The sequence below is a fragment of the Schistocerca nitens genome, chromosome 12 (genome assembly GCF_023898315.1).
Source record: "Schistocerca nitens isolate TAMUIC-IGC-003100 chromosome 12, iqSchNite1.1, whole genome shotgun sequence".
NCBI classification, from domain to species: Eukaryota; Metazoa; Arthropoda; class Insecta; order Orthoptera; family Acrididae; genus Schistocerca; species Schistocerca nitens.
Window position 1 is genome coordinate 136,279,386 of NC_064625.1, and position 17,422 is coordinate 136,296,807.

General features: G+C 42.1%; 1 protein-coding gene across 6 annotated transcripts in view; it reads right to left on the reverse strand.

Moving 5' to 3' along the window:
• LOC126215025 (uncharacterized) overlaps positions 1-17,422 on the reverse strand; it is a 101,899-nt gene that overhangs the window by 22,113 nt on the left and 62,364 nt on the right. For all 6 annotated transcript variants that reach the window (XM_049941648.1, XM_049941649.1, XM_049941652.1 and 3 more), the window contains exon 8: positions 5,989-6,138. In XM_049941648.1, coding sequence (XP_049797605.1) covers positions 5,989-6,138 — 150 coding nt within the window. The remainder of the gene's footprint in view (positions 1-5,988; positions 6,139-17,422) is intronic.

The following is a 17,422-nucleotide window of genomic DNA, read 5'->3' on the forward strand; positions in this document are numbered from 1 at the left end:
GTGCAATGTTTACAAATGCGGAGTTGGCAGATGCCCATTTGATGTATGGATTAGCACGGGGCAATAGCCATGGCGCGGTACTTTTGTATCGAGACAGATTTCCAGAACGAAGGTGTAACGACAGGAAGACGTTCGAAGCAACTGATCGGCATCTTAGGGAGCACGAAACATTCCAGCCTATGACTCGCGACTGGGGAAGACCTAGAACGACGAGGACACCTGCAATGGACGAGGCAATTCTTCGTGCAGTTGACGATAACCCTAATGTCAGCGTCAGAGAAGTTGCTGCTGTACAAGGTAATGTTGACCACGTCACTGTATGGAGAGTGCTACGGGAGAACCAGTTGTTTCCGTACCGTGTACAGCATGTGCAGGCACTATCAGCAGCTGATTGGCCTCCACGGGTACACTTCTGCGAATGGTTCACCCGACAATGTGTCAATCCTCATTTCAGTGCAAATGTTCTCTTTACGGATGAGACTTCATTCCAACGTGATCAAATTGTAAATTTTCACAATCAACATGTGTAGGCTGACGAGAATCTGCACGCAATTGTGCAATCACGTCATCGACACAGATTTTCTGTGAACGTTTGGGCAGGCATTGTTGGTGATGTCTCGATTGGGCCCCATGTTCTTCCACCTACGCTCAATGGAGCACGTTATCATGATTTCGTAAGGGATACTCTACCTGTGCTGCTAGAACATGTGCCTTTACAAGTACGACACAACATGTGGTTCATGCCCGATGGAGCTCCTGCACATTGCAGTCGAAGTATTCGTACGCTTCTCGACAACAGATTCGGTGGCCGATGGATTGGTAGAGGTGGACCAATTCCATGGCCTCCACGCTCTCCTGACCTCAACCCTCTTGACTCATTTATGGTGGCATTTGAAAGCTCTTGTCTACGCAACCCCGGTACCAAACATAGAAACTCTTCATGCTCCTATTGTGGACGGCTGTGATACAATACGCCATTCTCCAGGGCTGCATCAGCGCATCCGGGATTCCATGCGAGGGAGGGTGGATGCATGTATCCTCGCTAACGGAGGACATTTTGAACATTTCCTGTAACAAAGTGTTTGAAGTCACGCTGGTACGTTCTGTTGCTGTGTGTTTCCATTCCATGATTAATGTGATTTGAAGAGAAGTAATAAAATGAGTTCTAACATGGAAAGTAAGCGTTTCCGGACACATGTCCACATAACATATTTTCTTTCTTTGTGTGTGAGGAATGTTTCCTGAAAGTTTGGACATACCTTTTTGTAACACCCTGTATACAGAAGACAGGAGAAAAAATTGAAAAATACATCCAACTGGCTGAGGAAGTCAAGGACATGTGGCATCAGGATAAAGTTGACATTATACCGATTATACTATCAACTACAGGAGTCATACCACACAATATCCACCAGTACATCAACGCAATACAGCTACATCCAAACTTATATATACAACTACAGAAATCTGTAATTATTGATACATGTTCAATTACCCAAAGTTCCTAAATGCAATGTAACATATAGCGTCCAGTTAAAAGGAAGTCACGCTTGACCAAGGTCCACGTCACTTTCCATTTTTAACCAGACATAACGTCTGAGAAAGGAATGAAATAATAACAACAATAAAGAACATTAAAAATAAGAATAATACTGATTAGTTTAGCACATCTGAAGCTGCATTACTAATCAGATTGGGAAGATTAATTAATAATGGAGATGATTGAAATAACAGAGACAGCAGCTGTTAAGAGTGCACTGACTTTCAATAGAGGGCTCTGTATACGAAGGGGAGGGGAAGAAGCTACTGACAAGAGTCAGCTGCAGCCTAGTGTGTGGAAGAGATTTCTACTGTGATAAAAGTTAGACCATGAGGTGCCTTTTGAAGTTTGGAAACAATTTAATTTCCCTGATATTTTGAGGAAGAGTGTTCCGATGTTGGGTTTGTGAAACAGGTGGCTGTGTTATGTAGTGGTATAGAGAGGATGTTACTTTGTTGACAATGAGTATTTTTTTCTGTGACATTCAGATACTGGTGTAAGAGTTGAAGATAAATAAGAGGGAGTGTAACGACTGACAAGACAACAGAGTGAACCCAAGGTATCACAGTTTGTACTTTTAATCGGTACACAGTTGTACTAATTATCACAGCCAAAAGTGACCTTTAGTTACCTGTCAATATTTTACACATACTATCCCAAACCATTTAGGTCAAGAAACTTCCTGGCAGATTAAAACTGTGTGCCCGACCGATACTCTAACTCGGGACCTTTGCCTTTCGTGGGCAAGTGCTCTACCATCTGAGCTACCGAAGCACGGCTCACACCCGGTACTCACAGCTTTACTTCTGCCAGTATCTCGTCTCCTACCTTCCAAACTTTACAGAAGCTCTCCTGCGAACCTTGCAGAACTAGCACTCCTGAAAGGATATCCTTTCTTTCAAGAGTGCTAGTTCTGCAAGTTTCGCAGGAGAGCTTCTGTAAAGTTTGGAAGGTAGGAGACGAGATACTGGCAGAAGTAAAGCTGTGAGTACCAGGCGTGAGTCGTGCTTCGGTAGCTCAGATGGTAGAGCACTTGCCCACAAAAGGCAAAGGTCCCGAGTTCGAGTCTCGGTCGGGCACACAGTTTTAATCTGCCAGGAAGTTTCATATCAGCGCACACTCCGCTGCAGAGTGAAAATCTCATTCTGCATTTAGGTCAAAATTACATAGACAGTAGAGAATCCTAAACTGAGTATTTTGAGATCAGGAACAGGTGGTCAGAAATTAACATTATACGGGGCAGAAATCAACATTTTATGCAATCTTCCTGGCAGCGTAATACCGAGTTCTTGAGCGAGCTTTGAACTTGGCATCTTCGCCTTTTGTTGGCAAGTGCTCTTCTGACCGAGCTTCACTTTCACCAGTACATCATCTCCTACTTTCCAAACCTCACAGAAGCTCATGTGTAACACTTGCAAGACTAGCACTCCTGGACGAAAGGATATATACATAAAGTTTAACAAACTTTACGTAAAGTTTATACATAAATTTTAACAGTGCAAGAGTAATGAAGTTTTTCCAAAATATATCAACGTGAAAATTAAAGCTACCTCCACGGCAGCAAAACGAGCTAAAAAGCTGCACTTGATAATGGCCTAAGGCCGAAATTGCAATCATGAAATAAAGAAAGTGTTACAGTCACTGGCGTAAAATGATGTCTTTTATAAAGTTCTACATGACTGTGAATCCCAGGTACAAAAAGTGAAACCACACTGTAAGCAGCAGCACCAGTGCATGATGGGAGTGGCGACTGGATGGAGGTAAGGAGGAGGCTGGGGCGGAGAGGGGGAGGGATAGTTAGGGGAAAAGGAGAGACGTAGAGAGGGGGAAGGAGGAAAAAAGAAAAATGCATGCAACTGCTATTTTTTCAGCCTACTTTTCCAGTGAAGAATGTTCAACTAGTGAGATTACTGGTAGTGGTAAATGACGTTTTCATTCCACTCTGGTGTCAGTACAGGTACAGAACAAATGAAGAAGAAAGAGGAGAGAGTCAAGAACGTAACCCAGTTTCTAATACCTACCCCCCCCCCCACCCTCCTTGTTAAAGAATGGTGGAATAATTCAATTGAAGTTCACGACACATCCCTAATCACTTCTGACGGGTCTTAATTAACTACCGTATTTACTCGAATCTAAGCCGCACCTGAAAAATGAGACTCGAAATCGAGGAAAAAAAAAATTTTCCTGAATCTAAGCCGCATCTGGAATTTGAGACTCGAAATTCAAGGGGAGAGAAAAGTTTTAGACCACGCCTCCAAATCGAAACAAAGTTGGTACATTGTAACGCGAGAGACAATTCAGGTCGAATGGATGAAGATACAACTACAGTAGTTTGGTTCGAGTTGTAAGCTTAACAGTTAAGATATACCAAGTAGCCATTGCTATGTGTCAGGCGCTCTGTCCGTATTTAAAGGGTATCCTTTCTTTTTCATGCGCTTCGTCTGGTTTGAATCGATTGCTTATTGTGCTTTGATCTGATAAGTGCCGTTCTTTGTTATAGGTGTTTACGTCACTAAGCTGAAAATGCATTATTGTACTGCGTCATGCATTGTTTGTCGCATTCTGATAATGAGTGTTTACGACCTGTAGCCACTCGCGGCATGGCTCACTTTTGTGCGCACTACCACCGCTTACAATAAAAAAAAGAGAGGAATTGTCTCATAAGCGAAACAATGGCAAGAGACTGCTATTTGTAGTTACTTACACTGCTGCTTTCTTTGATAATGATAACAAGAACCAAATAATATACTGCGTATGATAGAAGACGTTCTGAATGCGAGTTTAGGGAAAATTTTTCTCCGTTTGAAACTCTTTGCAGATGCCTCCTTAGTACATTACATACCGCACAGAAATTAGTCATCTTAGATTTAAAAATCTAGTCAGTTGACGTGCTTCATTTCTGACACTATCACTATTCAGCATAAGAATAATACGAATACAAACATGACATGATATTTATATTCTTCCGTATTTGCTGTTGTCTCACTCTAGTTTCATAGTTTATTAGGCAGACAGGATTTAAATGAGATAGCAGCAAACACGAAAGAATACACGGCATAATGTTTACATTCTTCTATCTTTTCTTTTAATTTATTTGCTGGCGCAGAGGTTTTGGTGCCAGTATTTATCTTTGTGCCTGCAAAGCACGCCTGTGTAGCGCTACATATATTCGACGGCAGAAGTTAGTTGTGGCGGCACCTACCAACCTTTTTCAGAACTTCCGCTTACTTTGCACTCTATTCTAAGCCACAGGCAGTTTTTTGGATTACAAAAACCGGAAAAATGTGCGGCTTAGATTTGAGTAAATACGGTACTTTCTCTGTGGTTGGGAGTGAATGTTCTGTTGTGCTCAGCTGCTAAACATATAGTATTACAAGTTCAGTTTCTATACCGGATCTAGTTTCCATTCAAGTTTGGAAGTATTTTACTCAGATAGAACATTCAAATGTTGGTCAGCTGCCACTAAGATGCAATATAAATTACCATTAAGATGTTATATCAGTCAGTGAAACCAAAACAAAAACCATTATACACACTGAACTTTCAATAGTAATGAACAAAAGAAACATTTGGAAAATGTGTGAAATGTTGGACAGTGGACACACACACACACACACACACACACACACACACACACACACACACACACACACACACACACAGTGCCGATCCAGAGGATCCCCGAATAGAGCACACCACAGTCCAGGCATCGCTACAAGCGAATTCCACAGAGCTCAGAGTCCCCCGGATGTAAAATATTCATGAAGTGATGCTGAGGTAAGGAATGCAGTAAGCACCTGGATAAACAGACTGCTGGTAACTAACTGTGATGGGCGAATTTCTAGCTCATAGATGTATGACAAGTTCTTAAGTAATGCAAACGATTACGTAAAGAGAGAAAAGCAAGTGTCTGTATGCAACATTTTTGTTAATGAAATATTTTATGGGATTTATGAAACGTAAACAGTCATTAGTTCCTGATTCAGCCTCATGTTTTACCCTGTCAGATCAATTCACATTAAAACACCATATTTACACTATTAACGCAGCAATCCTTATTGCGTAAAACACAGTTTAAGATGATACATAACAACTCCACAATTATACTCTGGAAACAGATACGGATGCCTTATGAGAATAATACATCTACAGCAGTGTGCTGAGGAAAGCTTGCTCCAAAACAGGATTCCGAACATCACAATCGAAACTGACAAACTTTGCACACTATTTTTATTTCTGTTTGACATTCAAACTGTTTTCCACTCTTCAGTTATGACACAACCAGAAGTTTGGATGATATCAGCCATAAACGCTTCAACTGCTGTGTAGCGACAATAACTAACATTAACTAAAATCACACACAATCTCTCTCTCTCTCTCTCTCTCTCTCTCTCTCTCTCACACACACACACACACACACACACACAAAAGAAATGAAGTGTGACTACCGTTGCAGTCCCACGACTTCGACGTCAGGGCGGAGAGCAGCAAACGCCTCAAGACCACGGCGTGTCACTCCGCAGCCCGCGAGGTCCAGGTGGCGCAGTGTGTTCACCAGGGCCAGGTAGCGCACACTTGCATCAGTCACGTATGAGAACCTGCAGCAGAGGACGGGGGTAAAATAACTGCCAGACTCGGTCTTTCAATAAACCACTGTCTAAGTGAGAGAGAGAATTGTTATAAACTGTTCCCATACCAGGAGACTAAGCAAACGCTTCAATGTAATCAATGTTTTATGATTTTCGTATACCTTGTTATTGCTGTGCATATTTATTTATTTATTTATTATGATAATAACAGAAGATGGAGAAATAAATTTGTGCTACTGCTGGGACTTACATTACCATAGCAGTATGTGTAACAAAAGCTGCATAGACTATACTAGTCCAATGTCCTCCCTAACAAACATCAATTCACGCCTTTGGCTCTTTTCCCCCCTTCTTAAATCGTCAGTACTACCGAAGCTCTCTGGCACTGGAATAGCACCCCAGCTTTGTATGTAATGGGAAAACCCTGTCTGTGCCTCAGGCATAAATGATCTATGGATGTCACAGAATTACATTTTTCCTTGAGACATAAGAGTCTCAATTTTATCTTCGATAATGACAGAAGCTGAAGAAATGAATTGAAGTTTGTGCTACGGAGGGCACTGGACGCTGCTGTGTTAGCTGTATCGCTAAGGTGACGTGATGGTTAGCAAATCTGCCTAGTATGCAGGAGACTTGGGTTGAAGTCCAAGCCGTGACACAAATTGGAATTCATTTCTTGAGTTTCTATCATTATCAAAGATAGAGTTGAGACTTATGTCTCAAGGAAAAATGTAATTCCATTATTTATCACAAGTCACAATGTTTACATTTTGTTACTGTTTCGAGGGCAGACTAATTCTTTTGAACACATATGCGACAAAAATTTTATTACTTTGTGGCAGTAAGCTACGAAAAAACTAATACTTTCATCCTTTTCTCAGTATGACTATCTGCTTTCAAAATGAGAAAAACTCATTTCTGTGCCGCTGGCTTGTAAGTGACCAGAGATAGGCCTAGGAGCCACTGTATCGAATCATCATTCATAGAGCTGTCATGAGAGGGAATTACTATCACAATTTACATTTATATTGAATAAGTGTAACAAAATAAAATAGACTGATCTACTTAACACACTGTTTTATAAGGAAACACTCATCACTGTGACAATATCAGTTATTTTACATGTAGAGGAAGAATCTAAATTTCACTTCACTACTTATCCCCGAGCAATCTTAGAAATGGTGATGTTTAGTGTTCACAATCATCTTGTGGAACATAAGAGACCTAAATATTCAGAACCGAGAAGTAATGTGTAAGCATATTTTCAATTGGGGTTTTGATAGTGCTGTCTTTAAATATAAATGTGGTCAATGAACTGACCTTAGATTTAAATGACTGTAAACACAACCTATGAACATCTCATCTCCCTGACGAAGAGAGTTAATTGATGCTCAAATTCAATTGCGAAAACTAATAAACTATGAGACAGAAATGGTAGCCAGTTCTCACCTTCAGATGAACTGTATAGCACTACCAATAGCACATATGAAAGTGGCACACCATCTAGGTTTTGGAACTAACAGTTCCTTCCTGGAGGCGAGAGAGTAGATCACTCTGACACCAAAATCAGAGAAACATGTCTGTTTCCACAAAGAGGTTTAACAATTTTAATTTTATCTCGAGTGAAAACATTAACTAATCTGCACAGTTTTCTCACTTTACAATTGTGTGAAGGTTCTGTAATTGCATTTTTTGTTTGGCATAAACAACAACCATTTTTGGAATTTAGCAGTTTCAATTATTCTGAAATTAGAAAAGTCTGTATGGAGTAACAGAGACCAATATCAATATCGAGACCAAGATCAGGCACACAAAACAATTATGGAGTAAAAAATGAACAAAATTCAGAAGCATTGTGTAATATACCTTATACCAGTATGAGCTGAGTAAAATTGTGGGAGTGTTAGTGTGTTTCCAAAAAAAGCAAAGAGAAATGCAGCCTTTAACAGTGGAAGGGTAATACTCTACGAGTCGAAGTGTCAAATGTCGGAAGTTTGAATGTGGTAGGGAATCTAGGAAACTTTAAAAGGGAAATGTGCTAGTATACATGCCAATATCACACACAGAAGCAGATGTAGAGAAAGTATATGAGGAGACTGAATGGGTAATTCCGTATGTAAATGGAGATGGGAGACTGGCATGTGGTACTAGGGAAGGGCGTGCAAGAAATAGTTACAGGGTAACATTGGATCTGTAAGAAAAATGAGAGAAGAGAGAGCCTAATTGAGCTACAAATGTAAGCTAGTAGTAGCAAATACACTGCTCAAACATCACAAAAAGAGTAACCTGGAAATGGCCAGGAGATATGGGAAGATTGGAGATTCATTACATAATGGCAAGATGGGAGATTCTAAGGCGTACCCATACTCAGAGCCAATACAGATTTATATCACAACTTAATAAGGATGAAGAGTAAGCTGAAGTTCAAGAAATGCTACGGAACAACCAATGTGGTAAGTATTGGGATACTGTAGCTCTGAGGGATGATGACACGCACTGGAAGTGCTCCAAAGCTGTAGAAACTAAACACCACAGAAGGCAGTTCAGTTGAACAGGAATGGACATATCTAAAAAAAGGCATTCACAGAAGTTGGGGAGATAAATATAGGTGCAAAGGATGGTAACTAGGAAACACAGGCCAACAGAATAAATAATTCAACTGACCCACAAATGAAGGAAGTACAAAAATGCTCACAGAAGGACAGGAATACATCCTTTTCAGTGACTAAGGAATGAAATGAATAACAAGTGCACAGAAGCTAAAGCAGAGTCGCTGCAGGAAATATGTGAGGAAATCAAAAAAGAAATGGTCACCGTCAGGTCACATACAGAAGCAATGAAACAACCTTCAGTGAAAACAAAAGTGTCAACATTAAAAGAGTACAGGAAAAATTTCACAGATGGCAATACTGCAATAAGGGTAATGGGGTCATTCCACATCAAAGTGGACCAAATGAAATGGTTCCAGCTGGACCATTTCTGAATCCCGTCAAATGTTTTGAGTAGGTTCCACAATGTGTCGCACGGATACAAAGAAAGTTTCAGCTCGATATCTCCTTTCATTCCATTTCTACAACCTCCCGTAAATAGGTGTTCCAAATATGCAAGACCTGCATGCATGCTAAAGTGCGAACTTTGGATAATCTTTATGAAAGGATTCTTGTCTCAGAAGCGCCTGATTTTGTATAGTTCAACAATGGTCCACTTCACAAGAAATGACCCTAACCTTCACATTGAATTTGCCAAGGTTTTTTGGGTCTCAGTAATCCACAATGCGACGAATAGGACAATGGAGCCTTAGTTTCGATTTAGAATCATTAAACCTGTGTTTCATCTTATATTCTGACACATTTCAATATTTCTGCATCATTGTTCACTTAAAAGGCGACTTGTGAGCAACTTGCATTCACTGGTGTTTTTGTTAGAGATTCAGCAGTATTACTGTCACAAGTTTCATACCTAAAAATTCTGAAAAAAAGAATTCACGGCAAGAGCAACATCTCAGATTGTGCTTTGGCAATTGTTCACACTAATTTCTTTCAAAATTTTGTCGATTTTACCAGTTGATGATGCTTTGGGGCATTTGGTGTGCTCGTCATCTTAAACCTCTTTTTGGCCTTCTTCAAAATGCTTATACCCATCTTAAATAATTCCTTTTACTTTTACCACACTAACTAAAAGCAATAAACATGTCTAAAGGTTCACTGCACTTTATTACATTCTTACAGAGAGATGTAATAATGGGTCACTGATTTATTTCTATAAAAAAAATCATCAGTACTACCAAAACACATGTAACCATTTTGCAGCTGACAACATACTAAGTATTGGATATCGCTAACCCTGTACAGATACTTCCCAGACATGTTCACCGACTCAATAAAGAAAAAACTTAGAACAACCATTTCAAGGAAAGTTAGTATATAATGTTGCAGACATGCACAACTAAGGCACTTGCACATACACTTTCAGGCACTGCCTTCATCAGAAAAAGAAAGATAAACACACCATTCATTCACACAAGCAAACATGTCATTTGTACATGACTACCAACTCTGGCAGTTCAGACCAGAATACAACTATTGTGTGGAATGGAAGCAGCAGTCTGGAAGGGGTGGGGAAGGGAAGGGATAGCAGGTACAGGAAGGGTGGGAAGGGGGGGGGGGGGGGGTGCTGGAGAGGTGGACTGTCTGGCAGAGTGGAAACTGTTGGGTGCTAGGTGTGGGGACAGTATGTTACCATAGGTTGAGTCCGGGATAGTTATGGGAGTGGAAAATGTGTTGTAATGGTAATTCCTATCTGCACCATTCAGGAAAGCTAGTGGTGGAAGGGAAGAGTTTCCACTTCCTCTGTCCTATCACCTCCTCCCCATTCTCATCTCCTACCCTCTTCATTTGCCACCTTCTGCCAACACGCCTGCCTGTCTTTCCCAACTCCTCTCCTTTTTCAGTCCATAGTTAAACAATCATCTTCCATTTCTAACATTGGAAAATACAGGATGGACTGCAACAATATTAAGAAAAGGATAGTTGCCACTCACCATACAGCACTGTGGCAGTGTGGTTTCAGTTGCACGAGGTTGCGTTTGTGTGCGAGTGGTCTATTGTTGATGAAGGCCTTAATGGCAGAGAGCTTTATCTGTGACAGTCTTTTTGTTGTGCCTATCTGCAACTCAGCATTTCTGCTGTATGGTTAGTGGCAACTATCCTTTTCATAATATTGTTGCATTCCATGGTTGGTTGTTTCGGGGAAGGAGACCAGACAGCGAGGTCATCGGTCTCATCGGATTAGGGAAGGACAGGGAAGGAAGTCGGCCGTGCCCTTTGAAAGGAACCATCCCGGCATTTGCCTGGAGCGATTTAGGGAAATCACGGAAAACCTAAATCAGGATGGCCGGACGCGGGATTGAACCGTCGTCCTCCCGAATACGAGTCCAGTGTCTAACCACTGCGCCACCTCGCTCGGTCTGTTGCATTCCATCCTGGATTTTCCACTGGAATACAGTCACAAGACGATTGTTTAACTACACATATTTTCAATCTAAAGATTGAAATTTATAACTGACTTTTACATTTCCTATGCTTATTCATGTTCACATTGGCTCTCATCTAGACACCAGATGAACACAAGATGAGTTGCCACTTTACAAGTCAAGTTCATTGGACATTATGTAGCTTTTTGTAGGGTTAACAGAGTGATTAGCGCATTTTTAAAAACCCAGTTTTGAGTAAGCAACATAAAAATACCTGTGGGAGGGGTACCAGAGTGCCAACCACCTGCCTCGAGCAATATCAAGGGCCTCGAGAGCTTTCTCATGAGTCACTGCGCAGTCAAATGGTGTTTTAGCACAGCTGGGGAAAGAAGGTCCTTCACAGTTGACAATGCTGTTGCCAGCTCTCAACTGTGAAACAGAGCTGCAGGCAAAAACGAAAAAATGACTGTCATCTACAGAGCAGTGACAACACTGAGGCTTAGCCACAGAAACATCACATTATGCGATCGGTTGAGGTAGACACACAAAGCAACTGTGCAAGCCCGAACAACTGTCAGTCTTTTCTTCTGCCGGCTCCATTATAGGGGCATATTAACCCGACAGATTATTTATCCAGATAACAATGTAGGAAAAGACAGATTGCTACTCACCGTAAAGATGACATGTTAAGTGGTATACAGCCACAATTAAGACACTTGCACATAAGGTTTCAGCCTGAACCTTCATAAGAAAAAGAAAGAGAAACACTCTCCATTCACTCACACGTGCAAGTACACCCCACACACACACACGACCACCAACTCTGGCAGCAGCTGACACCAAAATGCAACTGCCGTGTGGAATGGAAACAGCTATCTGGGAGGGGCAGGGAAGGTGAACGGATCGTAGTGTATGAGTGGGGGGGAGGGGGGGGGGAGGGAGAGAAGTGCCATCTGCAGAACGTGTAGGGACTAGAATGCTAGCAGGCGGAGTGTCAGGAGGTGGGGGAAATGGAGTGAGAAAGGAGAGGAGTTGGGAAAGACAGGCAGGCGTGTTGGCAGAAGGTGGCAAATGAAGAGGGTAGGAGATGAGAATGGGGAGGAGGTGATAGGACAGAGGAATTGGAAACTCTTCCCTTCCACCACCAGCTTTCCTGAATGGTGCAGATAGGAATTACCATTACAACACATTTTCCACTCCTATAATTATCCCGGACTCAACCTATGGTAACATATTGTCCCCACACCTAGCACCCAACAGTTTTTGCTCTGCCAGATGGTGCACTTCTCCAGCCCCCCCCCCCCCCCCCCCGCCCTTCCTGTACCTGCTATCCCTTCCCTTCCCCACCCCTTCCAGACTGCTGCTTCCATTCCACACAATAGTTGTATTCTGGTCTGAACTGCCAGAGTTGGCAGTCATGTACACATGACATGTTTGCTTGTGTGAATGAATGGTGTGTGTTTATCTTTCTTTTTCTGATGAAGGCTGTGGCCGAAAGTGTATGTGTAAGTGCCTTAGTTGTGCATGTCTGCAACATAATGCGTCATCTCTACAGTAAGTAGCAATCTATCTTTTCCTACATTGTTGATATTCCGACATGTAATTTCCATTGTTTGACTTTTCCAGCCAAGTCTTTTATATACCAACTTTGATTGAAATAGTTGTTCTAAGTTTTTTCTTTATTGAGTCAGTAAACATATCAGGGAAGTATCTTTACAGTGTTAGTGATATCCAATACTTAGTATGATGTCAGCTGCAAAAAGGTTACATGTGTATTGGTAGAACTGGTGATTTTTTTTATAGAAATAAATCAGTGACCCATTATTACATCTCCCTGTAAGAATGTAATAAAGTGCAGTGAACCTTTAGAAATGTTAAATATTGCTTTTAGTTAGCGTGGTAAAAGTAAAAGAATAATTTAAGATGGGTATAAGCATTTTGAAGGAGGCCACGAAGAGGTTTAAGATGACGAGCACACCAAACACCCCAAAGCATCATCAACTGGTAAAATCAACGATTGCCAAAGTACAACCTGAGATGTTGCTCGTGCCGCGAATTCTTTTTCCGGATTTTTTAGGTATGAAGCTTGTGACAGTAATACTGCTGAATCTCTAACAAAAACATCAGTGAATGCAAGTTGCTCACGAGTCACATTTGAAGTGAGCAAACGATGCAGAAATATTGAAATGTGTCAGAATACACAATGAAACACAGGTTTAAGGATTCTACATCGAAACTAAGACTCCACTGTCCTATTCGTCGCATTGTGGATTACTGAGACCCAAAAAAGCTTGGCAAATTCAATGTGAAGGTTAGGGTCATTCCTTGTGAAGTGAACCATTGTTTAACTATACAATACCAGGCACTTCCGGGACAAGAGTCCTTTCATAAAGATTATCCAAAGTTGGACTTTAGCACGCATACAGGTCATGCATATTTGGGACACCTATTTATGAGAGGGTGTAGAAATGTAATCAAAGGAGATATCGAGCTGACTTTTTTTTATATCTGTGCGACACATTGTGGAACCTACTAAAAAAATTTCATGGGATTCGGAAATGGTCCTGCCGGGTTCATCTCATTTGGTCCACTTTATGTGGAATGACCCATTACCCTTATTGTATTTTTAAATTTTATCAGCACAGTACACCATGAGCTGTTGAATGAAGGTCGAATTATCTGTGAAGAGTATTGTGAGGAACTGTCAATACGTAATACAACACCGTTTATTCTCAGCCAATTTCAGTTTTTTATGGGACAATGTGGAACATTTCCAGCCCCTGTAATTTCATGAAGTTCCGATAAGTGGTGGTGCTGTACATAGCCATCAGAATGGAATCTGTAATGGAGGTGCAATCCAATCACAGTTGTCACTGCATTTCATCTAGCACAAAACCAGAGCACCGCAAATACGAGGCGTGTTTTTTAAATAAGGTCCATTTGAACAGAAGTACACAACATAAGGTTATTTCAAAAAAGTAAATTTACTTTCAGAAAATACACTATTTTTTGACACAGTTGCCAAGTTTGTTCAAACACGTATCCTACCTCTGTACCAATTTTAAAATACCCCCTTCATAAAAACTTGCCGTCTGCTCCGATTACCAAGAGTTCATTGCCGTTTTCATGTTGTCGCCATTGTAACGGTTGCCACTGAGGTGTTGTTTGATGTGAGGTAACAGATGGTAATTGCTCAGAGCAAGATCAGAACTGCAGGGAGGGTGGTCTAATACTCCCAGTCAAAACTGTCCGATAAATCGCATGTCTGGCCTGCAGTGTGAGGTCTTGCATTGTATCGGAGAAGAACAATTCCCTTTGTCAGCATGCTGCGTCGTTTGTTTTTAATTGCTCTACGTAGCTTTCTCAGAGTTTGGCAGTATGCTTCTGCATTGATAGTGGTTCCTCGTTGTATGAAGTCGACCAACAAAACACCATACCTATCCCAAAACACCGATGCCATGATTTTGCGCTGGGACAGAGTCTGTTTGGCCTTCACCTTTACAAGCGAGTGTGTGAGTCTCCATTCCATGCTCTATTGCTTCACTTCGAGCGTGATATGTGAAACCCATGTTCCGTCTCCAGTTACATTCTGACTCAAGAAGCCGTCACCTTCTTCATGATAATGAGTCAAGAACTTCATCGCTCACTCAAACCTTGGGTTTTAGTGGTCTTCTGTTAGGAGTTTCAGGACCTAGTGGGAGCACAGTTCCTAAATTTTATGTGTGCAGAAACAATGTTGCAAAGCACTGATCTCGACACGCCAAGACATTCGTTTGAGAGACCTGTTATTGCGAAGTGCCTGTTGTCACGAATCCCCACTTCAACTAAAGCCACCAAATCGTCTAATCAAAGAAGGGTAACCAGAGGTCCTCATCATGGACGTTATCACGGCCATCTTTGAATTCTCATACCCACTTACGCACTTTGCTTTCACTCATAACAGTATCACTGTACACTTCACAATTCTGTAGATGAATTTCTGCAGGAGACAGGTTCCTTGCTGACACAAACTGTATCACTGAGCAAACCTCAAGTGTGGCAGCAAGTTGGTAGTCAAACATTTTGAAAGCACAGAACAGAACCGTACAGGTTAGCTACAGAGCTGAAACTGAGCACAGTTGTTGCCGAGGCATGCCGGTACACAGCTCACGCGCTCGTTGCGGTATGCGCACGAACTACTAGTTCCTACAACAAAATGGACCTTACTTAAAAAACACACCTCAAATTCAGGCACTTGCAAAATGTCTACAGAAACCTGGGAGTTAACAAAAGTACAGTGAGGTTGTTGGGCGAGACATCTGTCAGCATCACAACAAGGTTGCGAAAAACCCGTATCATCTTCTGCACGCCAACCGGCCACGCACAGCTGTGACTCCTGCAGTGTTTGAATGTCAGGACACTCATCTGAGGTGATCGACAGATCACAATCTGAGCCCTTGCTGCACAACTAAATGTCTCTGAAATTTCCTGGCAGATCTGCCAGGAAGTTTCATATCAGCGCACACTCCGCTGCAGAGTGAAAATCTCATTCTGGAAACCTCCCCCAGGCTGTGGCTAAGCCATGTCTCCGCAATATCCTTTCTTTCAGGAGTGCTAGTCCTGCAAGGTTCGCAGGAGAGCTTCTGTAAAGTTTGGAAGGTAGGAGACGAGATACTGGCAGAAGTAAAGCTGTGAGTACCGGGCGTGAGTCATGCTTCGGTAGCTCGGATGGTAGAGCACTTGCCCGCGAAAGGCAAAGGTCCCGAGTTCGAGTCTCGGTCGGGCACACAGTTTTAATCTGCCAGGAAGTTTCATATCAGCGCACACTCCGCTGCAGAGTGAAAATCTCATTCTAGATGTCTCTCTTGGTAGTGCTGACACACACTACCACCAGTTGCGGTACTCAAAGGTGGGTGCCTGTTGAGTCCACCGATGCCTGGCGGAAGGCTATAATGAGCAACATAGCACCATCTGTACTTCATTGTTTGCATGTTACGAGGCTCACTGTGACAATCTTCTCGCATGTGATGAAACGTGGGTTCATCACTTTGAAGCAGAAACAAAATGGCAATCCGTAAATTGACCTTACACCACATCTCACCTGAAGAAAAAATTCAAAGCCGCACGCTCAGCCGGTAAAGTCTTCTGGGACTCTTGAGAGGTTTAATGTCCTCCCTCACGGTAGGCGTTGGGGCAGAGGTGTACAGGGTTCAGCCAAGACTAGAGAGCATCATATCTCTAGGGAAACGGACCTCGGGGTTCCAAGCTGAAATTACTGCAATCAGGGCATGTGTGGAGGAGAATATGCATAGGTGCTACAATGACCGTAACATCTACATCTATTCAGACAGCCAGGCAGCCCTGAAATCATTGGCAGCTCCTGCAACAAGATCTAAGATTGTTGCAGATTGCCACAGGGCTCTGGTAGAGCTAGGGGGAAGCAATAGTGTAAGCCTAGTGTGGGTCCCTGGCCACTCAGGGATCTGCGGCAATGAACAAGCCGATACATTGGCTAGGATGGGGGCAACAACTCCATTTATTGGACTGGAACCTGTCCTGACAATCACCAAGGCTATCATCAAACTAGAAGTACGGAACTGGCTTAGGAAACAGCACGTAGGATATTGGACCAAGGTCCATAAACAAAAACATGGTAAGGTAATGATGCCCAAGCCATGTTTTAAAAGAAGCTCTGTAATCCTGGGATTGAACAGGAAAGAGATTAAACTCATGACTGGACTGACGACAGGCCATGGGAATTTCAAAAAATACTTGCACACAATGGGTATAACGGTAGAGGACCCTAAATGTAGGATCTGTGATGAGGGTGAAGAAATTGCATCACACCTAATCTTCGAATGCATGGCACTGGAGAGTAAAACATACAGGATTTTGGGGACAACTAGACCTGAAGAAATTTTATCTAGCAAAAAACTGGTAGAGGGACTCCTTGCACTATTTAAGGGCACTGGTTGGCTTTACTAGATATACAGGGAGCGATACCGCAAAATAAACCTAGTTTCGGTGAGGGCAGTGGCGGGTCGGACCTAAGCTGTTTTAGCTTCCCTGTTAAAAATCAATCAATCAATCCCTCATGGTGTTGCAAACAATGCTGAAATGTATCATGCTATGCTCAAGAAAACTCCATGACAATGCGAGGCCTCATAGAAGTCTGTGCACCTGAGGGAGCTCAGTTAACTTCATTGGACTGTCATCACTCATCCATCCTAAAGAATGAATCTCTCACCTTTCAACTTTCATCTGTTTGGTCCAATGAAGAATGCACTCAGCAGGAAGCAGTACACGGATGATGGAGAAGTTACCGATGCAGCAAGACGTCGA